The 25446-nt window shown below is 44.0% G+C and overlaps 1 protein-coding gene across 1 annotated transcript in view; it reads left to right on the forward strand.

Annotated features, from left to right (window-relative positions):
• ETV6 (ETS variant 6) overlaps positions 1–13327 on the forward strand; it is a 163411-nt gene extending 150084 nt beyond the window's left edge. Inside the window, exons 6-8 of the mRNA XM_024202915.3 lie at positions 7235–7377; positions 9455–9555; positions 12903–13327. Coding sequence (XP_024058683.2) covers positions 7235–7377; positions 9455–9555; positions 12903–13008 — 350 coding nt within the window. The 3' untranslated portion in view covers positions 13009–13327. The remainder of the gene's footprint in view (positions 1–7234; positions 7378–9454; positions 9556–12902) is intronic.
• The last annotated feature ends 12119 nt before the right edge of the window (positions 13328–25446 follow it).

Raw genomic sequence — 25446 nt, forward strand, 5'->3', positions numbered from 1 at the left:
CGCCGCCGCCCCCCTCCAGGTGCCGCCCCAAGCACCAGCTTGGGTGCTTGGTGCCTGGAGCCGGCCCTGGGTAAATAGGGCCCCTAGTGTAAAACACTGGAGCTTTTTGCACTGTACAGTCAAAAGCACGATCATTGTTGGGAGGGTTCTCTTTTAAGTGAAGTTGCCCTCGCTTTCTCACTCGTCTGAGATACTTTTAATAATCTTGAAGAGCCTTTGTCCCTTAAACCTTTCCTGTACTACATTCGGCTATTGAGCCACTTTCAGGGTTTCCTGATGTTGAATAAGATTGGAAGTTCTCCCCCAAATGCTCAGTATGGCCCATTTTGCCCAGGAATATTCCATCAGGTTTGGCTTGAATCCCACTCTTTCTTAGTCCCTGCCCTCTTTTCCCGTGAGAACAGTTGACAAAAAGCCATGAGAGCTCTGAGGGAGATTTCTTTAGGGACTAAGTTAACATGAGTGTTTTAGTGGGGGAGGAAACAACACCTGACATCTATACTGGAAATACCTGTTTGGTGTGGGGCACTATGCCTTGTATGAAGTGCTTTGCCTTTAGTGCGCTTGTTAGGATGTGAATTCCTTTGTTGCAGCAAGACAAACAACAGAGAGCAGAGCAGCAGTTGCATTTCTGCTGTTGGTTTCATCTTCGTGCCTCGTGGGTGTGAGTTTCAGTTACTCCGTTTCCCAGTTCCTGGCACGCTTCTTACACAGCCCTGATTTTGAGCTCCCTGCCATCTTTCCACAAACACAATGCAAAGGCCAAACGCCTTTGAGCCTCCCACCCCCACGTTCCCATTCCCAGCCGGATGAGCCCACACTTCCTCTTCTCTGTTCCCTCCCCAGCCCTACCCTCATGACTGCACGCAGCACAGTTCCAGATTCTAGTCTCTCTCCTGAGTATGTCACCCTTGTATCTGGGTGCAAGACAAAAGCCATGTAAGGCCTGTTGTATTGTAAAATCTAGCAACCTTCTCCTCAGCTTTGGTTTTACTGAACTGCATAAATAGTTGTCTGTCAAGCCTGTGTACACTTTTTCTCTCTCACACACACATACGCTCTCTCTCTTCTGTAGAGAGGGTGAGAAAGGTTTCTTGATTCCTTGTTGACTTCCCTCCTCCCCCCAATAATTATTTTATACCCTGAAGCATGAGATTAGATTACTTTTATTATTTTAGCTGACATCGCAACAGATGGTTTTTAATGGTCACGAAATTAGACGGCCCTTTTGAAAATCCAGTCTCAGTATTTGTCTTAATGTAGCAGTAAACCCCACAGTAGAATTTCCCTTTTTGTTCTAAAAGTTTCTGTAACTGGGTTGAGCAACAACCATGCAGTAGCCTTGGTTGTGGACAGAGGTTTGTGTGTGGATGTAAACTGGAAACAAATGTGCTTGCCCACAAGCTATCATTTTGTTAGAGAAATGGTGGACATCTGGGGGAGATCCTGAGCTGGTATAAATTATCGTAACTCCATTTAAGTAAAAAAAAATAGATTATGCCAGAGAAACTTTGGACTAATCTATACAGCAAGGGGCAGACAGCTGGTATATATTGCCGTAGCTCCATTGACTGCTTAACTAAGTTTCTTTGGCATGATCTATTGTTCTATAAAGCCATATTGACTTCCATGGGAGTGAGTGATCTGTACTAAACAAATTTATATAATGCTCTGCAGTGTGAGATATTGGTGGAAATAGAAATATTTCTCTTTAACCAAAGGAAGAGGATTTCAGCAGTGGATACCCAGTGCGTAAGAGAGAGAGCTCGGTTTCTTGGCCATGGGACCTATAGTACCATAAGAGCGACTCCCTTACTTATCTCTAGTGAAATATCATATAACCTAGTGAAAAATCTATATTCTGTGCACCCAAGAATCTTAGCCAGGTTACTAGCAGTGTTACCTGTTCCAAGAATGGGTATGTTTAAGAGTGACCTAGTTATTGTGACATCAAGGTCACTGGTCAGATATGCTACCATTTGAGGAAGTCACACAAAAGTCCCTTTCCAATATCATAAGTTACAACCTTCAACCCCTAGTGTTCTCTGGTCAAGGCTGACCATACATTCAGAATGCACAAATTGTCATGACACTCAAGTTTTAGGTACAATATGAAACCTTATTGCAAATCTAAGGGAGACTAGCTGGCATTGCTATCAGCTCTTAATAGATTTTAGGAACGGTTTACATCTCACAGCTCATTCACGCATATATCCAGAAATACATACAGGCAGAGATATAGCTAGATAATATTAATAATGTACAGAGAGCTATAATCTACTTCTGTACTTCAACAATGGCTTCCATTTGAGGAGCTACAAACATTAATTAATTAAACTTCCGAGGCAGGGATATATTATCATCCCCATTTTGCAGATGTGGATAATGAGGCAACAGATAGGATAGTTGACTTGCTGAGGGTCACAATGGAAGTCTATGACAGAACTACAAACAGAACTTAGATCAAGAGAATATATGTGATACAAAGCTTTTACTGGGATTGCTACAATAAGCCTGTGTGGCAGAGCCAGGGGTGAGCTATGTAAATCATTCTAAGCCCAGTTAAAAACTTTATACACCTCTACCCCGATATAACGCGACCCGATATAACACGAATTCGGATATAATGCGGTAAAGCAGCGCTCCGGGGGGGGCGGGGCTGCGTGCTCCGGCAGATCAAAGCAAGTTCGATATAATGCGGTTTCACTTATAACGCGGTAAGATTTTTTTGGCTGCCAAGGACAGGGTTATATCGGAGTAGAGGTGTACTATAACATCATTTTTAATGCCACTTGTACAGAAAAGCACTTTTGGAGAAATTTTATAGATTTTACAAAAATAAACCATGATCATATAACTCCATCTGTAAAGCTAGTTTGTCTTAATTACCCTGGTTTCTTACCTGATTTCTTAATTACCTTGTCATGTAGTACAGATGGACAGGAGAGTTAAAAACCTTCTTTGAGGCCCAATCCTTTATATTTAAGACAATGGGAGTTTCTCCCTTAACTTCAATGGAAGCAAGTATTGGTCATTTATGTTTATTCATATAATAGAAGAAATTGGACAGCAAAACTGTGCCAACATATGACTTGCTAGCCTACTATCATACATCCCATAAATGAAAGATATATATAATCAATGCTGTTCAAGATACCTGAAGTCTGCACCCACTCAAAATGATTCGGAAAAGAGAAGTGCCCAGTATCAGAGATTCTAAAGGACACAAAAATGTAAATCAAGGTTATACGTAAAATTTTGGGTCAGCCAAATGTCAGCAGAGTCCTATAAATGTGAATCATAAGGTCTGCAATCAGAGTTTGTCAAAGCAGAGACGTGGTAACGTACCGCTCACTCATTCCGGTGCAGGTGCCCTATCCCAATCTTCTTGTAAAGGATACAACAGACTGAAATAATCCCAGTGTATTAGGGATACTGTGTACCTTCAGGGATAAAGGTTTTGCCTCTTCAGTAATTCTTACAACAGTATAGATTATTCCACTCTAGTATATAACTAAAAAAAAGAGTACTTCTCTGTACAGCTTCAGGGTAGAATTTTCAGAAGTGCTGACTGTGATCTAAGTTCACTTCCATTGAAGTCAACTTCCATTGACTTCAGTGGGAGCAGAGTTAGGCCAATGCTGAGTCTACCCTCAGCATTCTCCACTAGCTACTCAATTTTTGAAAGCTTCCTGTTAGGCAGAGGTGTATTTTCATCCTGCAATACCTGTACCTACATTTCAGTTAGTGTAAAAGGGACTAGAATATGCAGGTTGTATTGCTAAACATACCACAGCCCATATAGAAAAAAAACTGGTAGTTCACAGGGTAGAACATTATATCCATGAATGATCAAACAAGGGTAAAAACAATGCTCTGGAAGATCAGGGCCAGGAGGGGAGTGGAAGAAACAGAGAGAACAAACAGGGTGGGGGGAGGGAGATTTTTTTTTAAATTAAGATTCCTGTATTAACATTTGTTTTGCCATAGTGTCTTCCACTGAAAGAGCTCAACGTTTTTCATAAATAGTAATGAATTATCTGTCTCTTTAGGTACTTATATGGGCCTCCACTGTTTTATAAACAAGCACCTCCCAAATAATTACCAAAACCAAATTCAAAAACAGAATTTTCCTTCCTTCATTGCCTGCAGGAGAAAACTGGAATAGGCAGTTTAATTTACTGACATTTAAAAAAAAATTGTAAATGTAAGAGGGTGAGGCTGGCATGTGAAGCGTTATTGACAAAAAAGGTACTTGACGAACTGGATTCTGTGATCCGTTCATGAGCGGGAGGACCATGCAGTAGTTATGGTGCTAGCCCAGGATTTGAGAGGCTAAGATTCAATTCTCTGCTCAGCCACAGACTTCCTGTATGACCTCCCGGAAGTCGCTTAAGATGGGATCCACAAAGGGAATGAAGCATTGCAACATTGAGCATCATGGCGCCTAGAAAAATCACAGGAACAACACAACACTGATCCACCTACGCTCCCTAGGCAATGAATGGGGGGGAGATAGGTGCCTTAGAATGCACTCCACAAAGCCAGCATAGTAGGCAGGGACCTGTCTAAGCCAGCCAGTGGGAGATGCCAACTAGACAGGTGTGGCTTAAGCCCTGGATCTCTCTTGGAGTTAGGCACCTAAGTACAGGCTGCAGAGAGGTGCCTATTTCTGCTTATCCACGAACGGGAACCAGCCACCTGATTCCAGGCGCCTATGGTGTTTCTTGCCAGAATGAGTTAGGCACCTGCCTCATGCCACACAAAACAGTCAGAGGAGGAGGCAGTAAGTATCTTTGTGAATAGAGGCGATAGTCTGTCTGTGCCTCGGTTGTCCATCTGTAAAAATAGGAATAATAGCACTGCCCTGCCTCACCGGGGGAATGCGAGGGTAAATATGTTACAGATTATGAGGTGGTCAGATACTACAGTGATGGATCCCATTTAAGTATCATAGTTGTGATTGCCGGAAGTCCTGCAGCTTGCTCTGATCTCCAGTGAGAGTGAGTTTCAGAGGTCCATGTCATGCAAAACAGAGCATGCCAGTTGCTGTTTTGTGGGAAATTAGGAAAAACGCTTTAGGTTTTTTTCCCCTCTGAAATTTTCTGCAAAAATACTCCAGTTTTTAATGAAAAACTGAATTATTGTTTTTAATCAAACAGGAGAAAATTTCAAATGGAATGAAGAATTTTCTGCGAATAAAAATTAATCATTTTTTTAAAAAACAATTTCCCCCCAAAATATCCCTCCCCCCCCCCCAAAAAAAATACAACCTTCGATTGCAAAATTTTCAACCAGCTCTGCCCCACATTCACAAGCCTCATTGTGTCAGTCATCATGCTAGGTTGCATTGTTCTCGTGGTATGTACCAGTTCTGGAAGGCATGGTCACAGAGAGAGAGAGAGAGAGTCAACCTCTCAGGCAGGGCCAATCCCATGGAGGGCAGAGAGACCTTGAACTGAACAGTATATTTAGTGAAGAGAGAGGCGCACCAAGGTACTGTGCTTGTGGGGACTAGTTTTGCTAAGTAGCTGCTGCCATTTGTGTGAAACGTAGCTAGTTCTGAGGCTTTGTTCCTCAGATCATCCCTTATGAGGCAGGGTACAGAGGGTGCACCAGCAATATTAATTCTGGTTTTAGAGCTAGTACAGGTTTTCAGAGACCCTACATTTCTAAAATGGGCAATACTACTAAAAATACCTCTAGACATATTAACATAATTCACATGCATTAGTAATACTCCCATTTTAAGTTCTCCCACTCTGCATATTATCATCCCCATTTTAACAGATAGTGAAACCCAGGCAAAGAGGAGCAGAATGACATGCTGAAGTGAGCCACTTGTAGCGCTGGGTCTAGAACCCAGATCTCTTGATGCCTCAGCCTGTGTTTTAACCATTTAACCATGTTGTCTGTCATTGGTTTGTTTGTGAAGAAGTGCTTCTCTTTTGCCTTTCTGATAAAAGGCAAGTATGAGGCCATCTTAGGGTTCTGCCTGCACTCTTGTGGTTTATTCAGGACTATCCAAGGAATTGTGAATCTATAATTCACAGTTGCTTGTTATTATGCTGTACGTGTGTGCCACATACACATCTCAAGGAAAAAGGGGGAAGCAGCTCAGCCTCTTGGCTTCTTCTGCCGTAAGAGATTGCCTCAAAACATCAAACTAAAGCCTAAATATCTGTTAGTGACCTCAGGAGTGTTTGCCACGAGGGAATTTTAATTCAGTTGTCCAAATAGAAGGTATTTAACCTCTTGTTCTCACATAATTACAGTACTTTGGTTTTCTTTCCAGTTGCTTGTTTGTTTTTTTTAAAAGCACATTTAGAACTGGTGAAAGGTGTCAGCTTTATAATGTAGAACACTGAAACCTTCTGTTCTATAGGAAAGGTATAACATGCACACTTCTACCAGTATGCCTTAGCACTGACCTGGAATGACCACCTGGAGCAGGGAGCCAGTAGTTTAGTCTCCATGGCTGCAGGTTCCTTGGCTTCTCTGAAGAGACAGCCAATAAAGGGGTCAGTTAAGGCTAATTGTGTCAGTGGTTATTGTTGTACGGGTACTTCTCTATGGCCTGGTCTACACTAGGACTTTAATTCGGATTTAGCTGCGTTAATCCGAATTAACCCTTCACCCGTCCACACTACAGAGCCAGTTAATTCGAATTAAAGGGCACTTAAAATCGATTTCTGTACTCCACCTCGACGAGCGGAGTAGCGCCTAAATCGATTTTGTTAATTCGAATTAAGGTTAGTGTGGCCGCACACCACCGAATTACTGTGTTTAAGTTAATGGTGTAGTGTGGCCGCACACCACCGAATTAATGTGGTTAAAAACCGAATTAAGGTGCTTAGTGTGGCCGCGCACAATCGAATTTATACAACCTGTTTCCCAAATTCGAATTATCTAAATTCGGATTAATCCTGTAGTGTAGACATACCCTATGTGAAATAAGACTGAGCCCAGCCTCTCATTTCAGAGAGGCTGTGAGCTGGTAATGATTTTCAGTCATTATTGATCTGAGAGATAGTCTGACCAGTGGCAAAAGCTTCTATCCCAGGCCTTTACTTCTGGTTGCTACTGGCTTGTTTCATCCCAAGGGCATCGAAGGCTGAGAAATGAAGCCATAAATGGGGTCATTGTCTTTTCACTGCAAGCTGATCTGTGAGCTCCCAAAATTCATCCCTGTTAGAAGTATCTGAATTATGTTTTCTTGCCCTTCTCTTCACAGACTGCAGGCTGCTTTGGGATTACGTCTATCAGCTGCTTTCTGACAGCCGGTACGAAAACTTCATCCGATGGGAGGACAAGGAATCCAAAATATTTCGGATAGTGGATCCCAACGGGCTGGCTCGGCTGTGGGGAAACCACAAGGTAAAGAGTGGTGGGGTTTTCCTTCCAGGGAATGTTGCCATTTGTAATATTCTGGAGTTCATCCAGAAACATTAAAGAGAGAAAGAGAAAGTAAAATACTTATGGAAAGGTTTAATCTTTCATTCTATTTGTATCAGTTTACGTATCTAAAGCATCCAACCTTCATCAGCGGGGACCAAAGAAAACCAGGCATTATATAAAGAGCCTGGTAGTTTGTGGGTAAAGACATTTAGCTAGAAAATGATATGGACTCGGGTTGTAATAGTTCTGCTCTCTGAAGGTATCTCCCTCCTCCTTAGGTCTGACCCTACTGGGTGCTCAGGCTAGCTAGAGTGATGTCTGGAAGGGGCCATAATGTCTCTGGTATGGAGCTTTCTTAGGAAAACCACAGGTTAACAATTTAATAGAAATCTCTACTTGGGGACTCATCTGAGACATTGCCTGGTTTCTCTTTCCAAAGGCTGAGCTGCTTTGCATTCCTTGCCACATTGATAAAACAGCTATTGCCTGGGAGGAGAAAATATTATGTTGTAAGAAACACTAAATACAATAGCGTTAGAATCTTCCTTGTCTGAGAATGATTCTGATTTGCTTGCTTTAAAGCAGTGGTCACCACCCTGTCGATTGTGATCGACTGGTCGATCCTGGGGACTCTCCCAATCAATCACGCTCTCCGGTGGCGCAGCGGGGCTGCCGCTAAGACAGGCTCCCTGCCTGCCCTGGCCTGGGGACGGAGGGGGGGGCGCATAGGGGTCTCCGCACCCTGCTCCTGCATGCAAGCATTGCCCCCGCAGCTCCCATTGGCCGGGAATGGGGGAACTGTGGCCAATGGGAACTTTGGGGGCAGTGCCTGCAGAGAGGGGTAGCACGCAGAGCTACGTGGCCCCTGTCCCTCCTCCCAGGCTGTGATCGGAGAGAAGTGAATGGAGATTTGGGTGCCTCAGTTTTAGGTGCCCAACTTTGAGATACCTTAAAGGGGCCTGATTTTCAGAAAGCGTTGAGCACCCACTGTCTGACAGGCCACTTTTGAAAATCTTGGCCTTACAGCATAGGGAGGCTTTGGAGAATAGGCACTTCTGCTGGAGAATGAGCCTGCTGGCTGCAGAAGGGCTTGGGTGAACAAAACCCAGCTTCTCCAGGTAGAACACTGCCATTCTCATGCTCTCATTTGCCACTGGAGCCTTCCCTAAAGCATCACCGTGCCAGCCATGGCTCTCAATGGGAGGGGCAAACAAAAGGGGTCTCGTTCTCAAGCAGGGGGCCTTTTGGAAAACAAAACCAGAGTGAGGGATCTGGGCTCAGTTAAGTAAGAGACTGATGGCAGTCGCTCGTGTCAGGCATAGAATGGGCAAGCACTGTGCAAGCTTCCCACACACAGCTGTGCCAGCGTATCTTATTTCAGACCTCTGACACTCTGCTATTATAGAGCTGCGCCCCAGCACAGCTCTGCCAATGCACCTCCTACTGTTCCAGTTATGGGCCTCTCCTGAGCAGATATTCCCAGTGTGCCAAAGTGTGTGTGTGGGGGGGGGCTTTGCAATGTAAACAGATGTACACGTTAGTGGAATTATTCCTGATTTACACCAGAAAAAAGTGAGACGAGAAACAGGCTCTAGATTGCAAAATGCTGTTTAAAAATTAACTAATTAATGGAGGGGAAGCCCAGAGAAGCACCACCTTTAACAGGAAGGAGTGCTGTCAAATAAAGTTTAGCTGTTCACAAACTTTTACAAAAGGCCATTCATTGAAAGTAAGTCCTACATGGGGTGATACTCTCTTTCATACTGAAGTCTCTTCTGGTGATGAAGGCCTTTGTTGAGCACAATCCAATGTGACCTATTTAAAAATCTCTCCCCATTTTTGGAAGCCACCCTCATTCAAATCACACTGTGTGAAAAGAAAACCATAGAATGCTGGAGAGGCAGAATGGGCCTACAAACAGCAGAGGATCAGAGCAGGTAGCTTCTTTAACTAGCATGGTCATTTTGCCTAGCTGTGGTATTTCTATAGCTGCTTCCAAAGCTTTAGGAAGGGTGTACTGAATTGTCTCTCACTGCTTTTCTTTTGGAACAAACAGAACAGAACAAATATGACCTATGAGAAAATGTCCAGAGCCCTACGCCACTACTACAAACTAAATATCATCCGGAAGGAGCCAGGACAAAGGCTTTTGTTCAGGTAATTCTTCCTCTTTTTTTCTTCCCCCTTCTCTGCTTGAGGTGATTTCTTTTTGATGATAGCAGGAAGAAGTTTTGGGCAAGTTGCTCCACTATCAGCCGTGTAGCACCATTGTCAATGGGCATAAAGCTGAAAGACTTCCACACTGATGCTTCCACACCTTCGGGGGGGCTGTACCAATGTACCAGACAGAGCCTGATCTACTGCTCACTGGAATCATTCCATTGACTCTAATGGACACTGGCTCAGGCTTTAAGACCTCAGTTGTGCGCCTCCCATTTGGTTTCACAGTTTAAGTCACAGCAGTGCTTGATTTAAACCCAAGTCTCTTGATCTCACCACATTGGAGCTTGAGCTACTCCAAACCTCCATCTTGTGATCACTCAACTGGGATTTGGAGTTCCCTGAACACCAGCAAGGTTTATAACATGTACTGCGGAATGGGAGGTGTGCAGCGGCCGTGGAATGGGACCCAACATAGAGGCTTATAATGAACAGAGGAAAGGGGAAAGCTAGGGGAGCCATTCACAAAACCTGAGGTACCAGTATTGGCAACACATCCCAATGTTTGGGAACCACTGTTCTAGACAGTGGGAAACAGAGATGTAGTGGGTGTATATGTCTGTAATTTGTCAGTATCTAGGAGGAGCTCTGCATCTAGTGAGGCAGGATCACTGGAAACTGATCCCACTTTAGAGTCTGATGCAAAGCACCCTGAAGCCATTCGGAGTTTCTCCTTTGACATCAATGGATTTTGGATCTGGGCCTCAGCTAACACTCATTTTAACTGGAAGGCAGGGTTTTGTTTGGGGCTTCTTAGCATGGTATGGAAAAAGAAATAACTACAGCCAGTCAAAATATTTACATTGAAAACATTTTTGATGGAAAAGGGTAGGTTCATGGAAATTTTGTGTTTTGATAAAAAAAATTATAAAAAAGGACAAAGGAAAAAAGGGAGTAAATGGGGAGGGAAAAATCAATTGTCATTTCAATTTTTGATGAGAAATTTTTTTAAAATTGCAAACTTTCCAATGAACAATTGATGTTTTTTAGCGGGCCCTATTAATATTGAAAGAGAAAAAGAGCCACGGTAGAAAGTCACCCCATTCATGGTTTTCTCACATCAATGTAGAATAATGCGGAATGTGACTTTGTGAATAACATGCAGGCAGTTGTCTTAAAACCACCATGCAGAGTTCCTAACAGAGAGCAAGATGGAGGTAGAGAGAGATCTATACTAGAGGGACTGAGTGTTTTCTGTAGCACGAGAGGTCAGTGCCGATGCTTGGCCTTGTTTAATTCACCAGCATTTACTTACTATTTTATTTATTTAGATTACAAATGCTATAAAAGGCACCCTGTGCCTAGGTGGTGGTGCTTTTGGAATAATTTAAGAAACATCAGAACTAATATGTTAAAGTGTAGCAGTGCAATTTGCTATAACCTGGAAGTACATGGGGAATCCTGTCTTTTAGAAGATAGAATGGACAGAAGGTGAGAGGGGTTGGGGGGGGTGGGAAGAGAGAAATACAGGATCTTGGTTTGACTTAACCTTCATGCAAGATCATTAAAGTCAGTGGACTGGTATGGGGCAGAAATTAGGGCAGAATTTGGACCCAGTCTTTAGTGAGTTTTCCTTGTAAATATAAGGCCTGAGTCATCACTGCCCCACTCCAGTTTTTGTAACTCCATTCATAACAGTGGAGTTACTCCAGCATAAAATGGGAGTAGCACAGGGTTGAATCAGGCCCATTGTTTTCTTTCTAGTGCATACATGAAATTCCAGATGAGAAGGGGTAGCAAGTGTACATTTGCTGAGAGACTCCAGATTTTTCCAGCATCCAAAATAAAAGGCCCGAGCGCTATAATCTCACAGGGAGAGGAGTTATCACATCTTTTCCTTTAACTTCAGTGGGCATTTTTTCTGGATCAGGAGTTTTTACATGCTTGCCAACAGTTGGTTTTGTTTTCACTGGGTGAGGCTACTGAGTAAATATTCGGGGTAAAATAAAACTTCCCCCTCAGATTCATAAATTAGGGGCTGCGCTGGGTTAGCCAATAAGTCACTTACAAGGGAGTTTCATACCGTGGAAAATGTTTCATTGCACCCAGTCTAGACAAACCTCACACATAATTTGTCCCAGTTTTTGTAACACTATTAATTATGAAGGTGATTTATGCTTAAACTAGAGTTTCCTCGTCCCTGGGCCACTTTCTCTTCCCATTTCATCTAGTTCAGAAGGCAAAATCAGAATCTTAATGTCATGTTTATATCGATATCTATCTATCTATCTATCTATCTATCGAGGGGGGGGAGTATACACATGAAAAAGTGTAGAGGGATGGTCATAACTGAAGTGGGTATTAAAAACTAGAATGTGTCCTCCCCCCCCCCTCCAGCTGTTGCCTTGTGCCCACAATATTTCTCTGGATACATCTGCACTGAAGCTGAAGAGGTAGTTTCCAGATCAGGCCAGCATACACATGTACACTAGCTGTGATCAAGCTACCATGCTAAAAAATAACACCGTAGCCACAGCAGTGCAGCTGGGGAGATGAGCTAACTGCCTGAGTACATACGGAGACTCTTAACTAGCCTGTCCTACCACCCATGCTGCCAGGGCCACAATGTTATTTTTAGTATGCTATCAAAGCTAGGGCAGGTATGTCTACCTGAGCTGGAAATTACAGCTCCACTGCATACATACCAGTTGTTCCTAGCCCACCACCCACCACTTGCACTAAAAGTGGTGCTAGGGCTCTCAACCCATTCCCTGCTCTGGCAACTGGTGTATTGGACTGAAGGTCTGAGTGAGAGTCCACGTGAGAGACTCCTCCCTCTCCTATGCTCTGCTGCAGGCCAGTGAGGGAAGATGAGGTCTGAGGCTATGCCCATCTCCCCCATTCTTCAGATACTGAGCAGAGTAGGCATGGAGCTGGAGGCCCCACTCAGTACAGTTGGCTTCTCCTCTCCCTTTCGTGTAGGCCTGCCTTCATATCCAAATAGTGTACTTAAACCAACAGGTAATTAAATGCTTTTCTGATTGTGTTCTAGGGAAGCCCATCAGTATCTGGGGTTGCCAGGGGCAGGGCATGCAGAAAACACTGGGGTGCTGGGGGAAAAAAAACTAGGAAGGAAGCACAGAGACTCTTACATACCTTTGAGGATAATGCCCATTGATTTCAATGGAAGTTAGGCACCTAAATACTTTTGAGGATCTGGGTCAGAGTCACTAGGGAGATGTTGTGGCAGGATATTAGGGATACTCAGGAGCCCAGGAACCTCAGGCTCATAGTAGGGACTAAGGGGGGAAAGTCATTGATTGACTTGTCACTTTGTTTTGAAGGTTCATGAAGACCCCAGATGAGATTATGAGTGGCCGAACAGACCGCCTTGAGCACCTTGAGTCCCAGGAACTGGATGAACAAATATATCAAGAGGATGAGTGCTGAAGGAACCAACACGCACCACCTCAGTGGGTCCGTGGGAGAAATGTCTGCCTGGACGTCTGGAGGAGTTTGGGAAGGGGAACAAGAACACAGGAGCAGAATATGGGGTCAACGCTTACCTTGAAGACCATGCAGGACCCAAAGCACCTTAGTAAAAATAAAAACTGGCAGAGGTGGTGGCGGCAGCAAGGTGGAGGAGAGAGAGCCTGGACTCATGCACTACTTCGTTGTCCCTGCCAAGTCTCCCTTGACTTGTTTTTATTTTCCTTTTGTTGGTTTGTTTCATTCTTTCCTAATAAATATGCAGTTTGCCTTTTCTTAATTCATGTAGGACGAGACGCCAGGTTTCGCCTTTTCAGAGGGCTTTCCTATGGAAATAAATGGAGCGCTATTATTTTCTGTGCAAGTCTCACAACATAAAATGGTATCAAAACTATGGTGACCGTGGCACAGAAGGGGTCACCCTGCTGGTTCCATTTGCTCAGATCACATTTGCTCATGCTGGCACAAGGAAGGTCTCAAGCTACCAAGAAAATTTATCCACACACCCACCTACTAATTGAAGAAAAAGAAAAAAAAAAATCATCATCTTTTGCTACAAGCTTGGGACCCAGCGTATGTTGGGCTGGCAATGGGCTCCTATTAACTGCTGGCACATGGACCAAATCATCTAAGTGCTCTGAGGAGCGGGGGGGGCGGGGGGGGCGGAAACAAGAAAGACCTCAGACAAAACACAATAGACTGATGCTGGCTTTCGCCCTTTCTCTAGCAAAGAAGATTTTGAATAGAAGTGACAAACAAGGTGGACTTTCTGGTCCAAGTCTTCTATCAAAAAGCAAGGGTTGAAGTATTTGTGATTACAAGTAGTTGCGATTTCCACAGCAGCTAGCAGTTTTTGAGGTAGAGGTGAAGGGCTGTTTTTACATCTTAAGGGGAAGGAAAAAGGATGAAGATACAATTGCTTATAATACTCAGAAGCCTCCCCAGGATCAGCCGGCACTGCTGGAGAGAAAGTGAAATCAGGAGGCTGAAGATATGTGGTAGACAACCAGAGACCAAATAGCTATACTGGTATCCCGAAACTGGTTATTTGATGCCTCCCACTTCCTGCCCCACCCCTCCCAAAGGCAGCTCTACCAGCCAGAGATCACTTCTCAGTTCACCCATTTTTAGCATTGTTTATTTTTAAAAAATCCACCCCATTGCATTCTTGTCCTTTTAATTTTAAGATATTCTTGTTTTGGCAGCCCCAGTTTGGTGTGCAGCCTTTAGGGCAAGAGCAGCTTTGGCTGCTGCCTGCTACTGGTGGAAGAGAGAACCTTGCCTAGATTGCTGTCAGCAGGAGCAATGGTCCTTTCATCCATATGGACTTTTATGTCGGAGACTGGAGAAACTATTTCCCTTTGTAATTGTACTTTGGTTGGTCCCTGTAGAGATGAGACTTGGTGGTTTCAGGACAAGTGATGGACCCATCATCAGCCATCCCTTGTTAGTCAAGGAAAAATCTATCTGCAAAATATGCATTTGGGAAAGGAGACGATCAAGTAATTTTTCAACAAGGAGATTGGCATTTCTCTGCACAGGCATCATGTGATGTCCAAAGGAAAGGAAGCCTGTGTCTGTTCATTAATAAAATCTCTTTTGTAGGATTCTGAAATGGAAGAAATCAAGGGATCATTAAATCTATCTTACCAAAAAGCCCAGATACAAAACCTGATCTTAACCAAATATTGAACAGGAATGTTGCTATCCAGAAAACTTTCCATTTGGTTAGGCATGGTACCCTGTATATTTAAGTAACTATAGTCTAATTTCACTGCAAGGTGCACTGAGTCACCTATGGCAGAGTGAAGGGGTTTTTAATGGACATAGAGTGCCACACCCTGGAATGAGAACAAACCCTTCCCAGTTGGCCTCACATGAAGAAAGACTGGCAATACATCTTCCCCCAAGCTTCATCCAGCCACATAATGAACTGTTTTTTTTCCATGCTCTGAGTGGATGTGCTTACAGATTGCAACACACTGCGTATTTGACTTTTTCCTGCATCAAAGAACAGCAGCAGCAAATAGCAGCAAAAGAGAAAACCACCACCCCATCAGTCTTTGAGGTGGCTCTGAAACCCTGTAGTACAAAAAGGGTCAGTGGGGGAGGTGCTGAGGAATTCTGGCTCTGTGGCCATGGACCTGAAACTGAAGGGAGAAGGAGCTGTTTTTGTTTGGTTTTAGCTAAAGAAAGTGACCTTGTTTAAGGAGACAAGTGGCAGTCCCTTCTTAGGAGCAGAGGCTCATGCTTAGATGATGAGGGAAAATACCTTCTGGCTTTAGCCATAGCACACAGAGCTGGCAAACACCTAACCAAGAAAACTCAAGACAAAAAAAAGGGAGACTGCAACTGAGAAATGGAGAGAGAAACATCAAAAAGGCATCAGATTTAAAGGAAGTTCCTTACTCTTCACTTGTTTTCTTTCTATTTTCAGATGGTAGAAAGGAAGAGTTTGCTATTTGTATCCCTTGGTACTCTGGCCATGACCAATAGGTGATCATCATTCATTTCCTCTGCTCCAACTACACGGTTGGGAGGAGGAGGAGAACTCTTGTATTTAAGGGCTCTAAGCTACATTTTTTTGCTGTGTTGGTATTTGTGTGCTGAGGAGTTTGCCAATTTGGTCTACACACCCTTGCCATTTGTGGTGGCAAACATGGTGAAACGTCATCATGGGGCTGGTAAAGGGGTGGAAGGTAAGGAATCCTGAACTCACACCTATTTGCCCCAGGGTGAAATTTCACAGAGAATTTTTTGCCTTTGACAATAATTAGTAACTGACACCTGCAGAAACCAAGAAATAATCCAGATTGCAAAATATTTGAGCTATGTTTCCTTTCTGGTGTTATGAATGTTGGGAATTTTCTTTCACCACAGAACTATGGCATGTGACCCCCCATTCCCTTTTAGAGTCCACTTCCTCCATCACATCCTTAATGAAGAATAGCTTTGCCAAGGAAGACCCACACAGACACACCAGTAAGAACGAACATAGTCTTTGGATGCACAGCAGGTCCTTAGCATAGTGAACTTTTCAGATAAGTAGGGTTGCCATCTTTCTGTCAAGATCTAAATGGCTTATGGAGTGGTAGAGCAAGTGCCAAGAGCTGGAGTGTATGACCGAGCAGCCAGCCAGGCTGAAGGGACTTGCAATATCTGAATTTGAGGTGTCCTTAGTATCCTGTGGGCCAGTTTGTTAGAAAAAGACTTCTACAGCAACTGTAGGAAATGGATTCCCTCCTGTCTTGCAGAGAGATCCATTTCCCACCTATACTGATAGTTCAGTCGTGTTTTATCTACACTCCATATGGCTTCCAGTTTTGGAAGTGTGGTTATCAAGGAGAATTTTGCCCTCAGCCCCTGAATTCCCAGTGTAGGATTTGCCAACTGCTACGTAGCCCTACTTTCTGCCCACTCCCTCAAAGGAAACTGGAAAAGGGAGAAAGATTTTAAGGAACCCCTTAACCACTTTTGGGCCTTTTCTTGAAATAGTGTGGCTAGACAGGGCCCTCCCCTGCCATCAACTTGCTACAAATCTGTACAAGCCAGATCCTTCTGCAAACAGAAGGGGGACAATGCTGCTTGGGCAGGACAGATGGCAGATCTGTAAGCCAATAAGGAAACCTTTTTGCAGTTAAAGTCTCAAACCTTGTGAGGACTATCCATTGAGAAAACACTATTAGGGTCACCTGCATAAACACTAAGTAACTGCAGCCACCCCCCGATCTCTGATAAATACTGAGCATGCATTCTTCATGATTTCTCTTTATATGACTGCAACCATGTGCAAATCCAGAATGCATTTTTTTAAAAATGAATTCTAGTCTGTTTTTATTGATGGCTTTTAAAAAAAAAAAAAAAATAAGGTGTGGGGTTAAGGGACTGAATCAAATGAATGTAAAAAAAACAAAACAAAAGCCTATTCTCAGGGCCAGTGAGTTGCAAATAATTTTTAAAAATGTCTGTAATTACATCATCTCAATAAAAAAAAATTTTAATATAAAAATGGGAATGCCAAGTTTCTGTTGATCCGATCATTGTGAGATGCAATTTTAAGCTATTACAGTTCCGGTGTGTTGCAACTGCTTTTCCACCAAGGGACTACACACAGAATGCAGCAGCAGTTTTCAATCACAAAAAGAAACCAGCAGGTTTGCCATTGCCAAACCTATGTGGGTTTAGTCTGATCTTTCATGCTTCCTTTGGTTTGCAATTTGAATCCAATCCCTCAGAGCATTCTCTCTGTTCTCTTACTTACTAATGGATCCCACCCCACTTGTTCATAGATCAAAGTATATACCCCAGTTTCCCTTTGCTGCAGTACAAGCTGCTTTGGAGAAGGGCTAGAGAAGGAAAAGGCTGAAGTAACACGAGGAACCGTCCTTGCAGCTTTTTTCTGTCAAACATCTCAACAGTCATACAGAAAACGAAGCAGTCTGGGGACTAGGATTTCTCCTACAGATTGTTGATGTCCACAAAAAACAGCAGCCAGCTGACCTAGGACCATAGCAGCTAATATTCTACACTTTTACCACATGGCAAACCCATTCCCAAATCCAGTCTCTTGGTCCCTGGCTCCGTCAAGGCTAGGGTACTATGAAGGCAAAGTTCAGCCCTATAGGGGCAGGTGGTCACCCTCATCTCACTGTGCTGCCACTCTTCTCACTGGGAGTCAGGAGATGTGGGTTCTGGGCACTGTCTCCTCACAAGCATCCCCTTGCAGGTCAGTGAGACTCTGCTGTAGCCTGCCTCAGATTCTCGTCCTTAATGGGGTAACAATGAGGTCACTTAGCCCAGTCAAGGAGAAGCCAAACACACTACTCCAGGGGTTGGCAACCTTTCAGAAGTGGTGTGCCGAGTCTTCATTTATTCACTCTAATTTAAGGTTTTGTGTGCCAGTAATATATTTTAAAGTTTTTAGAAGGTCTCTTTCTATAAGTCTATAATATATAACTAAACTATTGTTAAAAGAACAGGAGTACTTGTGGCACCTTAGAGACTAACAAATTTATTAGAGCATAAGCTTTCGTGGGCTACAACCCACTTCCGAAGAAGTGGGTTGTAGCCCACGAAAGCTTATGCTCTAATAAATTTGTTAGTCTCTAAGGTGCCACAAGTACTCCTGTTCTTTTTGCGGATACAGACTAACACGGCTGCTACTCTGTAAACTATTGTTGTATGTAAAGTAAATAAGGTCTTTAAAATGTTTAAGAAGCTTCATTTAAAATTAAATTAAAATGCAGAATCCCCCGGACCGGTGGCCAGGACCCGGGCAGTGCGAGTACCACTGAAAATCAGCTCGCGTGCCGCCTTTGGCACGCATGCCATAGGTTGCCTACTCCTGCTCTACTCTATAGTCAGCTATCGCCCTTCAGTAAAGCCATCTGAAAGGGGCACTTGTACAAGGGCTTCAAGGCTCTTACCTCCAAGTTCAGATAAAACTTAAAAGTCCCAAAACAAAAGGCCTCTAGATTCTATCAGCAGCAACTTTTGCTGTAAGGCCTCAGGCTTCTCTGCTGCCTGGAGAGCTCTGCAATCTTTCCCCGTTCCCTCCCCCCCGTTTGTTCAGGGTCTCACCCAGGCCTCCTTCTGCAGTTGCTCTCCTGCCCGTTCAGGGTCTCTCCCAGGTCTCCTTACCCAGAAAGCTTTTGCCTAGTTAAGGCTCCTTAGGGGTGCCCCTGCTCTGGAGCATCCTTTCTCCTCAGGAGCTTGTTTCCAGCTGAGCTCTCCAAAGCCTTTGAGTAGGCTCAGGTGCGCCTTGTTTAACTGCCATCCAGCTACTCAGCCAGCTAGCTAGCCCCAGGCAGACCTGGGTTGGCCCATTCCCTTCAGTGGAGCCAATCACAGGCTAGGCCTCTGACGCCTTGAAGGGGTAGCCGTCTGATGCGCTGAGGTGATATGGGCAGTTTGGGGTAAGTTACCATCTGTAAAATGGGGCTCATAGTGCTTGCATGCCTGTTGATGGGTAATTCATGAAAGTTCTTAAAGTGCTCCTCCGGCTAGCTGCTACCTTTGATGTCACAGCAGGTTCATTTGGCCAGCTGGGCCTGGTGCTTTCTGGGGTGGCTGGCAGATGTTAAGATAAATTTGTGTTGTGAAGTAGTTCAAGACTGAGAGTTACCCACACACAACAATTATAATCTCGTCTGGAGTGACCTCCAACATATAACTATCTACATAGACTGTTCAGCCATGGTTATAAAAAGTTTTGGGGGGGAGGGGGGGAAGTGCACCTGTGTAGCTAGGGATCCTGCCAAAGGGAGATTCCCTAGGCTGCTCCATGCTTCCTGCCTCAGGGGTTGTTTTCTTGCTTTTTAGCCAAGAAGCAAATTTAATTAACACAGCCTTTGGGCTGTTGTTTGAAGGCATTTGGAACAGTGGCAGGAGCAGCAATTTGGGGATTATGATTAAGTTTTGGAATGGGAAGGAGATTCAGTGATTTGGGGTCAGGATTAGTTTAAGGACCAAAAGCTCTCACTTCCTCAGGGAGCTCAGGCCCAGAGCCTCTCTGAGAGTTAGGTGCCCAATTCCCACTGATTTCAATGGGAACTAGGCACCTATCTACCTTTGAGGATCTAGGTCTCAGTGCACCTCCCTTTGAGCATCCCAGCCCAGAGAAGGAGTACACACTCAACATCCTTATTTTGCTTTTATAAACTGCTGCTGGAAGGTACCAGCCTGAGAGTTGGGGCTATGAAGTCATCTGCTTATTCGCAGAACACGAATCACCCGGGCAGCTGCTGTGGAAGCTCCGCCCTCCCTCCCCCAACATTGCCCAGCTCTGACTGGAGGGAACACATGTAGGCTCGAGACGGGCGGTCAGGCTCCATGCCTACCAAGCTGTGGTGTCTCCATTAAGCCGGCCAGAGAGGCTGTCAATTATAAGGGTGCTTTTTATGACGTGGACATAAGTATTTCTTACTGGGATTTTTTCCAACATGTTCTAAAACGGGGACTTGGCATACAAGCCAGCAACTTCCAAGAAAACTATTTCCTGGGAGATTTCTACCCAAAGCTCTTCTCAGCGACCCCAAAAAGAAACCACCTAGGAAGTATGTGATTGAATCAGAAGAGAACTCACATTTTCCCAGGTGCTGGAGGCCACAGAATGAGACAGTGTTACTGAGGTGTATAAACAGTCCAGTACTAAAATGCTCCAGTCCTTGGTAAAGCTATCCCATTCCTGTGCTGTAGCACCATTTAGTATCCCAGTCCTGTGTTCCCACTCATCTACCAGTATGCCTAAATCCTAGTGTACCACACTGCTATTTCAGGTTCAGAACTACCCTCATAGCTTTGCCAGCTTGCTTCTATCTTAGTCAGCAGTACCCCCCAATGTAGTCCACTTGTGCACAAATTGGAAATCATACCAAATTTGGGGGTTAATGTTCATCAGATAAACAAACATTCACTAGTGGTAGGGCTGAACCAACACATGCATTTTCACTTTAGATCTAAGAGTTGTTTAAATGCAGATCATCCCTGCATTACCACGCTGTGTCAAGTTCTAGCCCAAACAAATTTCTTTCCTTGTTGAAAGTTAGATAGCAAGCAGGTATGGGGGCATAAGGACAAGAGTAGCATTCCCAGAATTGAGACTAACTAAGGTTTTATTTGGATGTCTAATATACACCTTTTCATATTGATTTATTACATTATTTTTTACCGTGGTGCAGCAATACACAGAACAATGCAGAATTACAGCAGGTTAAAGAGTTAAGCATATTCCATGAACACCTACCTCCAAAAGACATAGTGGCATGTGTTCAACTATCAGCCCTAGGCCCAGCATAAGGAGTGTGTCGGGGGGGCGGGGAGAGGGGGGAAAGAGTCCTGATCAAACTGCTCCAGCTATCCCCAGCTGTGCACTGGCGTCTTACGGACTGCTGAAGTCAGGAGGCGTTTAGAGCAGCACCGGAGGCCCTGGAGCATCACCAGGGAGGAAGGAGACAGTAGAGTGCCAGAGCGCCAGCATTGCCTATGCCCAGAGGCACTGAATACTGGACCAGCACAGCTGAGGATCCAACTTGAAACATCTGATCCCAGGGCAAGAAATAATATTCAGTGAGAAGAACACATTATGTTCTTTCCAGATTTCCTGTCTTTCTGCAGCTTGAGTCAAGATCTTACATTGAAACAAAAGCTGGGAAGGCACCAACATTAATCAGTTCTAAAGCCAGAAGGGACCATTGTGATCATCTAGTGTGACCTCCTGTAGAACACAGAGCATAGAACTTCTCCAAATCGTTACTTTCTTCCTTCCATCTTCTATGTGCAGGACATGTTGGTTATTCCCCCTCTCCACAGCCCCCCCAAAAAAGAGACATCTGGATACTAAATGACAAGCTGCCAAATGCCCACTGAAATGTTTGTGTGCAAGTATGCATAGCCATGCACGTGCTAATGCTGAGTGAGTTGGGGAACCTGCCACCTGCCAATTTCTTTAGCTAGCCACAAGCCCGGATCTAGCTGAGGGAAAGTAATCAGTGAAATTAAGAGGCAACTATTTTTTTTTCCTTGTTGCCACAATGTTTTTGGTCCTTGCTGCAACATCCTTGTTTACTTTAAATGAACACTGTCAATAGATTTTAAAAATAGCTTTCCACAATTGATAAGCCATTGGAAGCTGGAACTACAATCTGTTTATTTACAGACTAGTTCTCCCTCCACACACACAGCTCATTCTTATCGAGAGGTTACTCATGAGCACTGGGTTACACACAGAGGCTTGTTATCATGGGGCTGCTCTGCTAGGCATTAATTTAATTGTCAAATATATATAACGAATGAAAGAACTGTGCAAACAATGGTAGGTCAAATTTTGGGCATCTCCACATTTATTTAATCTCCGCCTAAATTTCAGTTTGGCATAGTTATTTTAAAAACATTGGCCCTGATTCTCAGCACGGGTGAATCAGCAAAGCATCATCAATTGCAATGGAGCAAAGCCAATTTACACCAGGTGAGAGCCGACCCAAGACATATTGAATATAAAGACACTTACTGACCAGGCATAGTTCTCATCTCACTCAGCTGTTCTAGTGCTGAAGAGCTAGAAGCGCCATTTGAAAGAGAACAAAGCACAGTGCCTCCTGTAAGACAATAGAGGTCATTATGCCTGATATGATCAGTTACAAAACCTGCAGGAACAAATCAATCTTTCTGCCTCCTGCAGACATCTGTGTGTAAAGTTTTCCAGCATCTAGAAGTGTTGGAAGAATGGCTGAAACAGGAAGAATGATAAAAGTTCAGGAATTATAATTGATCTAACACTGACTGATGAACAGTATTAGCCTGAGGTCATTGATTTGAAGCCAAACTCTGCTCAATGGGTAATGTTTTCAGATTATCCCTTCTCAACGTTCATCATGGCAAAGGCAGGTAACTGAAGGGACGGCAGCTCTAACAAGGCAGGTATTGTTCATTGTGATTTGAGAGGAACAGGGAATTCACATGCCCTAAGTCTAAAGTGAGACAAAGAAGCTAAGTTGGTACAAAGGAATTGGGGGAGTTACAGAAAGGATCTATGACAGGGGACACTCACCTCCAGAGAGCCTCCTATTAGCTAGGTGTGGTGCTGCCATTTTTTCCCTGCTCCTGGCACCCCCCGTAGGTTGCTGACCTTACTAGGCAGGTCTTCTGTGGCTCAGCCCTCCAGCCAAGTCACACAGTCAAAAAACAAAACAAAACAAAACCCTTCCAGGGTAGCAAAACCACTTCATTAGTGAGGGCCCAGGCCCACTCACTACTATAGGGTCCAACCCAGGGACCCTACAAACAGCCTCCATGTACTGCCTTTAATTCATCACTGCTGCATTCTCTTTGCCTCTACCCCTTCCTTACCTTAGGGCTACAGTTCTCAGGTCCTCTCACTCCCAGGTCCAGTAAACACAGCCCATTGCACTCCTTTGGACAGAGCAGAGTCCCCTTCCTCACCCCTCTAGTCCCACCCAAGAAAAGCCCCGGCAGCGCCTTTTAGCTGAGTCTGCTGGCTCTGATTGGCTGTTTCCATGCAATCTCTCTAGGCAGACTTGGAAGACCCACCTCTCCTGCTCCTTACTAGGGCAGGGTGTAGTAGGACCACAGGACCCCCAGTAGGGAGCCAAGAAGGGCCAGGAACACCTCATCACAGGAGCATTTCATAGATTCACGGAGTTTAAGACCAGAAGGGACTATTAAATCCTCTAGTCTAGGCCTCCTGGATATCATAGTGTGACATTGTGTGCTGGGTGTTCCCTGTACCTCGGGGGAACACCCAGCATCACCATGTTCATCCTTGTAAAATGATTGTGTGGTATCCAATGCAAAGTTTGTCATGTTGGGTGTCTTCAGAAGGCTCATGTTGCACTGAGCATTGTTGTTACAGTAATGGAGACTCCATTCCCTCCTTTAAAAAGGATGTTGAAATATTGGAGAAGTTGCAGAAAAAAGTCACACAAATGACTTGAGAGCTGGAGAAAATGCCTTTCAGTGAGAGACTTACAGAGCTCAATCCATTTAGCTTATCAAAAAGAAGGTTGAGAGGTGACTTAATTACAGTGACTAAGTACCTTCACTGGTTACTAAAGGCTCGTTAATCTAGGGAGAAAGACTAAATCCTGAATGTTTGGGATTGGTAATTTCCTTGTCTGTGTTCTAGGAGTATCAAGGAAATTTTGAGGTTGGAGTGGCTTGGTTTTAGGAAATGAACACAGGGCGGCACCTGGCTGACCATATGGAAATCAGCTGCAACTATTTATTCTTGCTGTATTTTTCCACTGGAAATTTATGGGTGAATATGGAGAAGGGGCCATTACTGGAGTCTGTTTGGGATTGAGCGAGGAGTGGGGGGATCCTTTGCCTCTCACAAGTTGTCCCCGACATTCCGTCTAAGGACATGAAGGACTGCCAGAAAGGAAATAGGAAAAAGCCACTTATGGACATATAAGCTTTTCCGTCTCTGCACAGCTATTGTATAATTGCCCTTTGGTATTCTCTAGCAATAGGGCTGTTCCTCTGTGGGGAAACCATTCTGTTCTCTCAGTCTAGAAGTACAATTTCCAGAAAAAGTGCTGCAAACTTTTTAATAGTAAGTGCAGGACACCAAATCTTGCTTTGATCTGTACCATGCACAGGTTCTCTGGCACACAAAGAGGCTTGTAATACCTCTAAAGGAAACAGGAGGCTAGTTAGCTATAGATGAATAATAACCGGGCATTTGTCTAGGAGCTTCTGTACTGATGAATAATTGAAATCTTTATTACAGTTGAAGCACACACACAAAAAAGTGCTCCAGCCAATACTATGGTACAGCAGCTGTTTCAAGCAGGGAGAATGCTGATAATATAAAAAGGTTTTCCTTTGGTTCCTAAATGTCTTTGCTGGGTTTGAGATGTTCAGATGGCTAAAGACAAAGCAACAATCGATGCAAACACTACTTTTTTATCCTTGTGACAGATGCTATGGGATGCAGACATTTTAAGGTGACATTAGGAATAGGAAATGGTGAACCAGTCTGGAATTAGCCCAAGTATCATGCTCCAGGTCATCAGCTGATCAGCAAAGGGTCAGGAGGGAGTCCCTCCCCCAGAGCAGAACATCATAGGCATTAGGCATGGGGCTAACCACGGACCTCTGATGTCATTGGAAGGATGGAGAATTCTGGAGGTGAAGGTGGTAAAGAAACAAAAAAATTTCACGTAGTTCAAAAATTTTCACTACGTTTTTCAGTTTTTCAATTAAACAAAATATTTTCAGGTTTTGGTTTTCAAAAACCGAAGAAGAAAAAAAGTCATTTTTTTCACACACACACACAAGTCACCCAAACCCAACATTTTCATTTTGGTCAAAAAGCTATTTTTCAGGAAAAAAAAGAAAAGAAAAGAAAGTTTAAAAGAAAAATGTTCAACCAGCCTGTCCTGGGGGGAAGAGTGGAAAGGGCAGCAAAATCTCTTGAACCTCTGAGCCTGTAGGGACCTACACATCACTAAATGTGGGGAGCTGGTTAGAGCCAAAGACTGACAGTCCTGGGTAGGGAATGGCTATTGGTTTATTTCTTAAAGAGCCATTCCTGTGTTTCTGATTTGAGACGTTTTGAGATAATCTGCTCTTTCTACTTCACTGTTATGTATTTATTTCAATTCTGATCCGTTTGTTTTCTTTTAAGGTGTGTGACCATCCTCTGTCCTGGCCACATTTGCAAATATTCAATAAATTACCACAGAAGCCATAAAATAATAATGACTCTCCAAATCCTGCCAGATCACCCCCTTTCAACTTCACTTTTCCCACTATGTGTCCCTCACCCCCAAGAAAAAGCACAGCAGAATACATAGGCCTTGCAGTGTGACCTGAAGGTCAGTGGATTTGAGCTCTGGCAAACGGAGGCAGGGAGCTAGTTGAGAATCCTGCAGTGGG

This window comes from Terrapene carolina, unplaced genomic scaffold (genome assembly GCF_002925995.2).
Source record: "Terrapene carolina triunguis isolate 2854851 unplaced genomic scaffold, T_m_triunguis-2.0 Scaffold112, whole genome shotgun sequence".
Taxonomy (NCBI): Eukaryota; Metazoa; Chordata; order Testudines; family Emydidae; genus Terrapene; species Terrapene triunguis.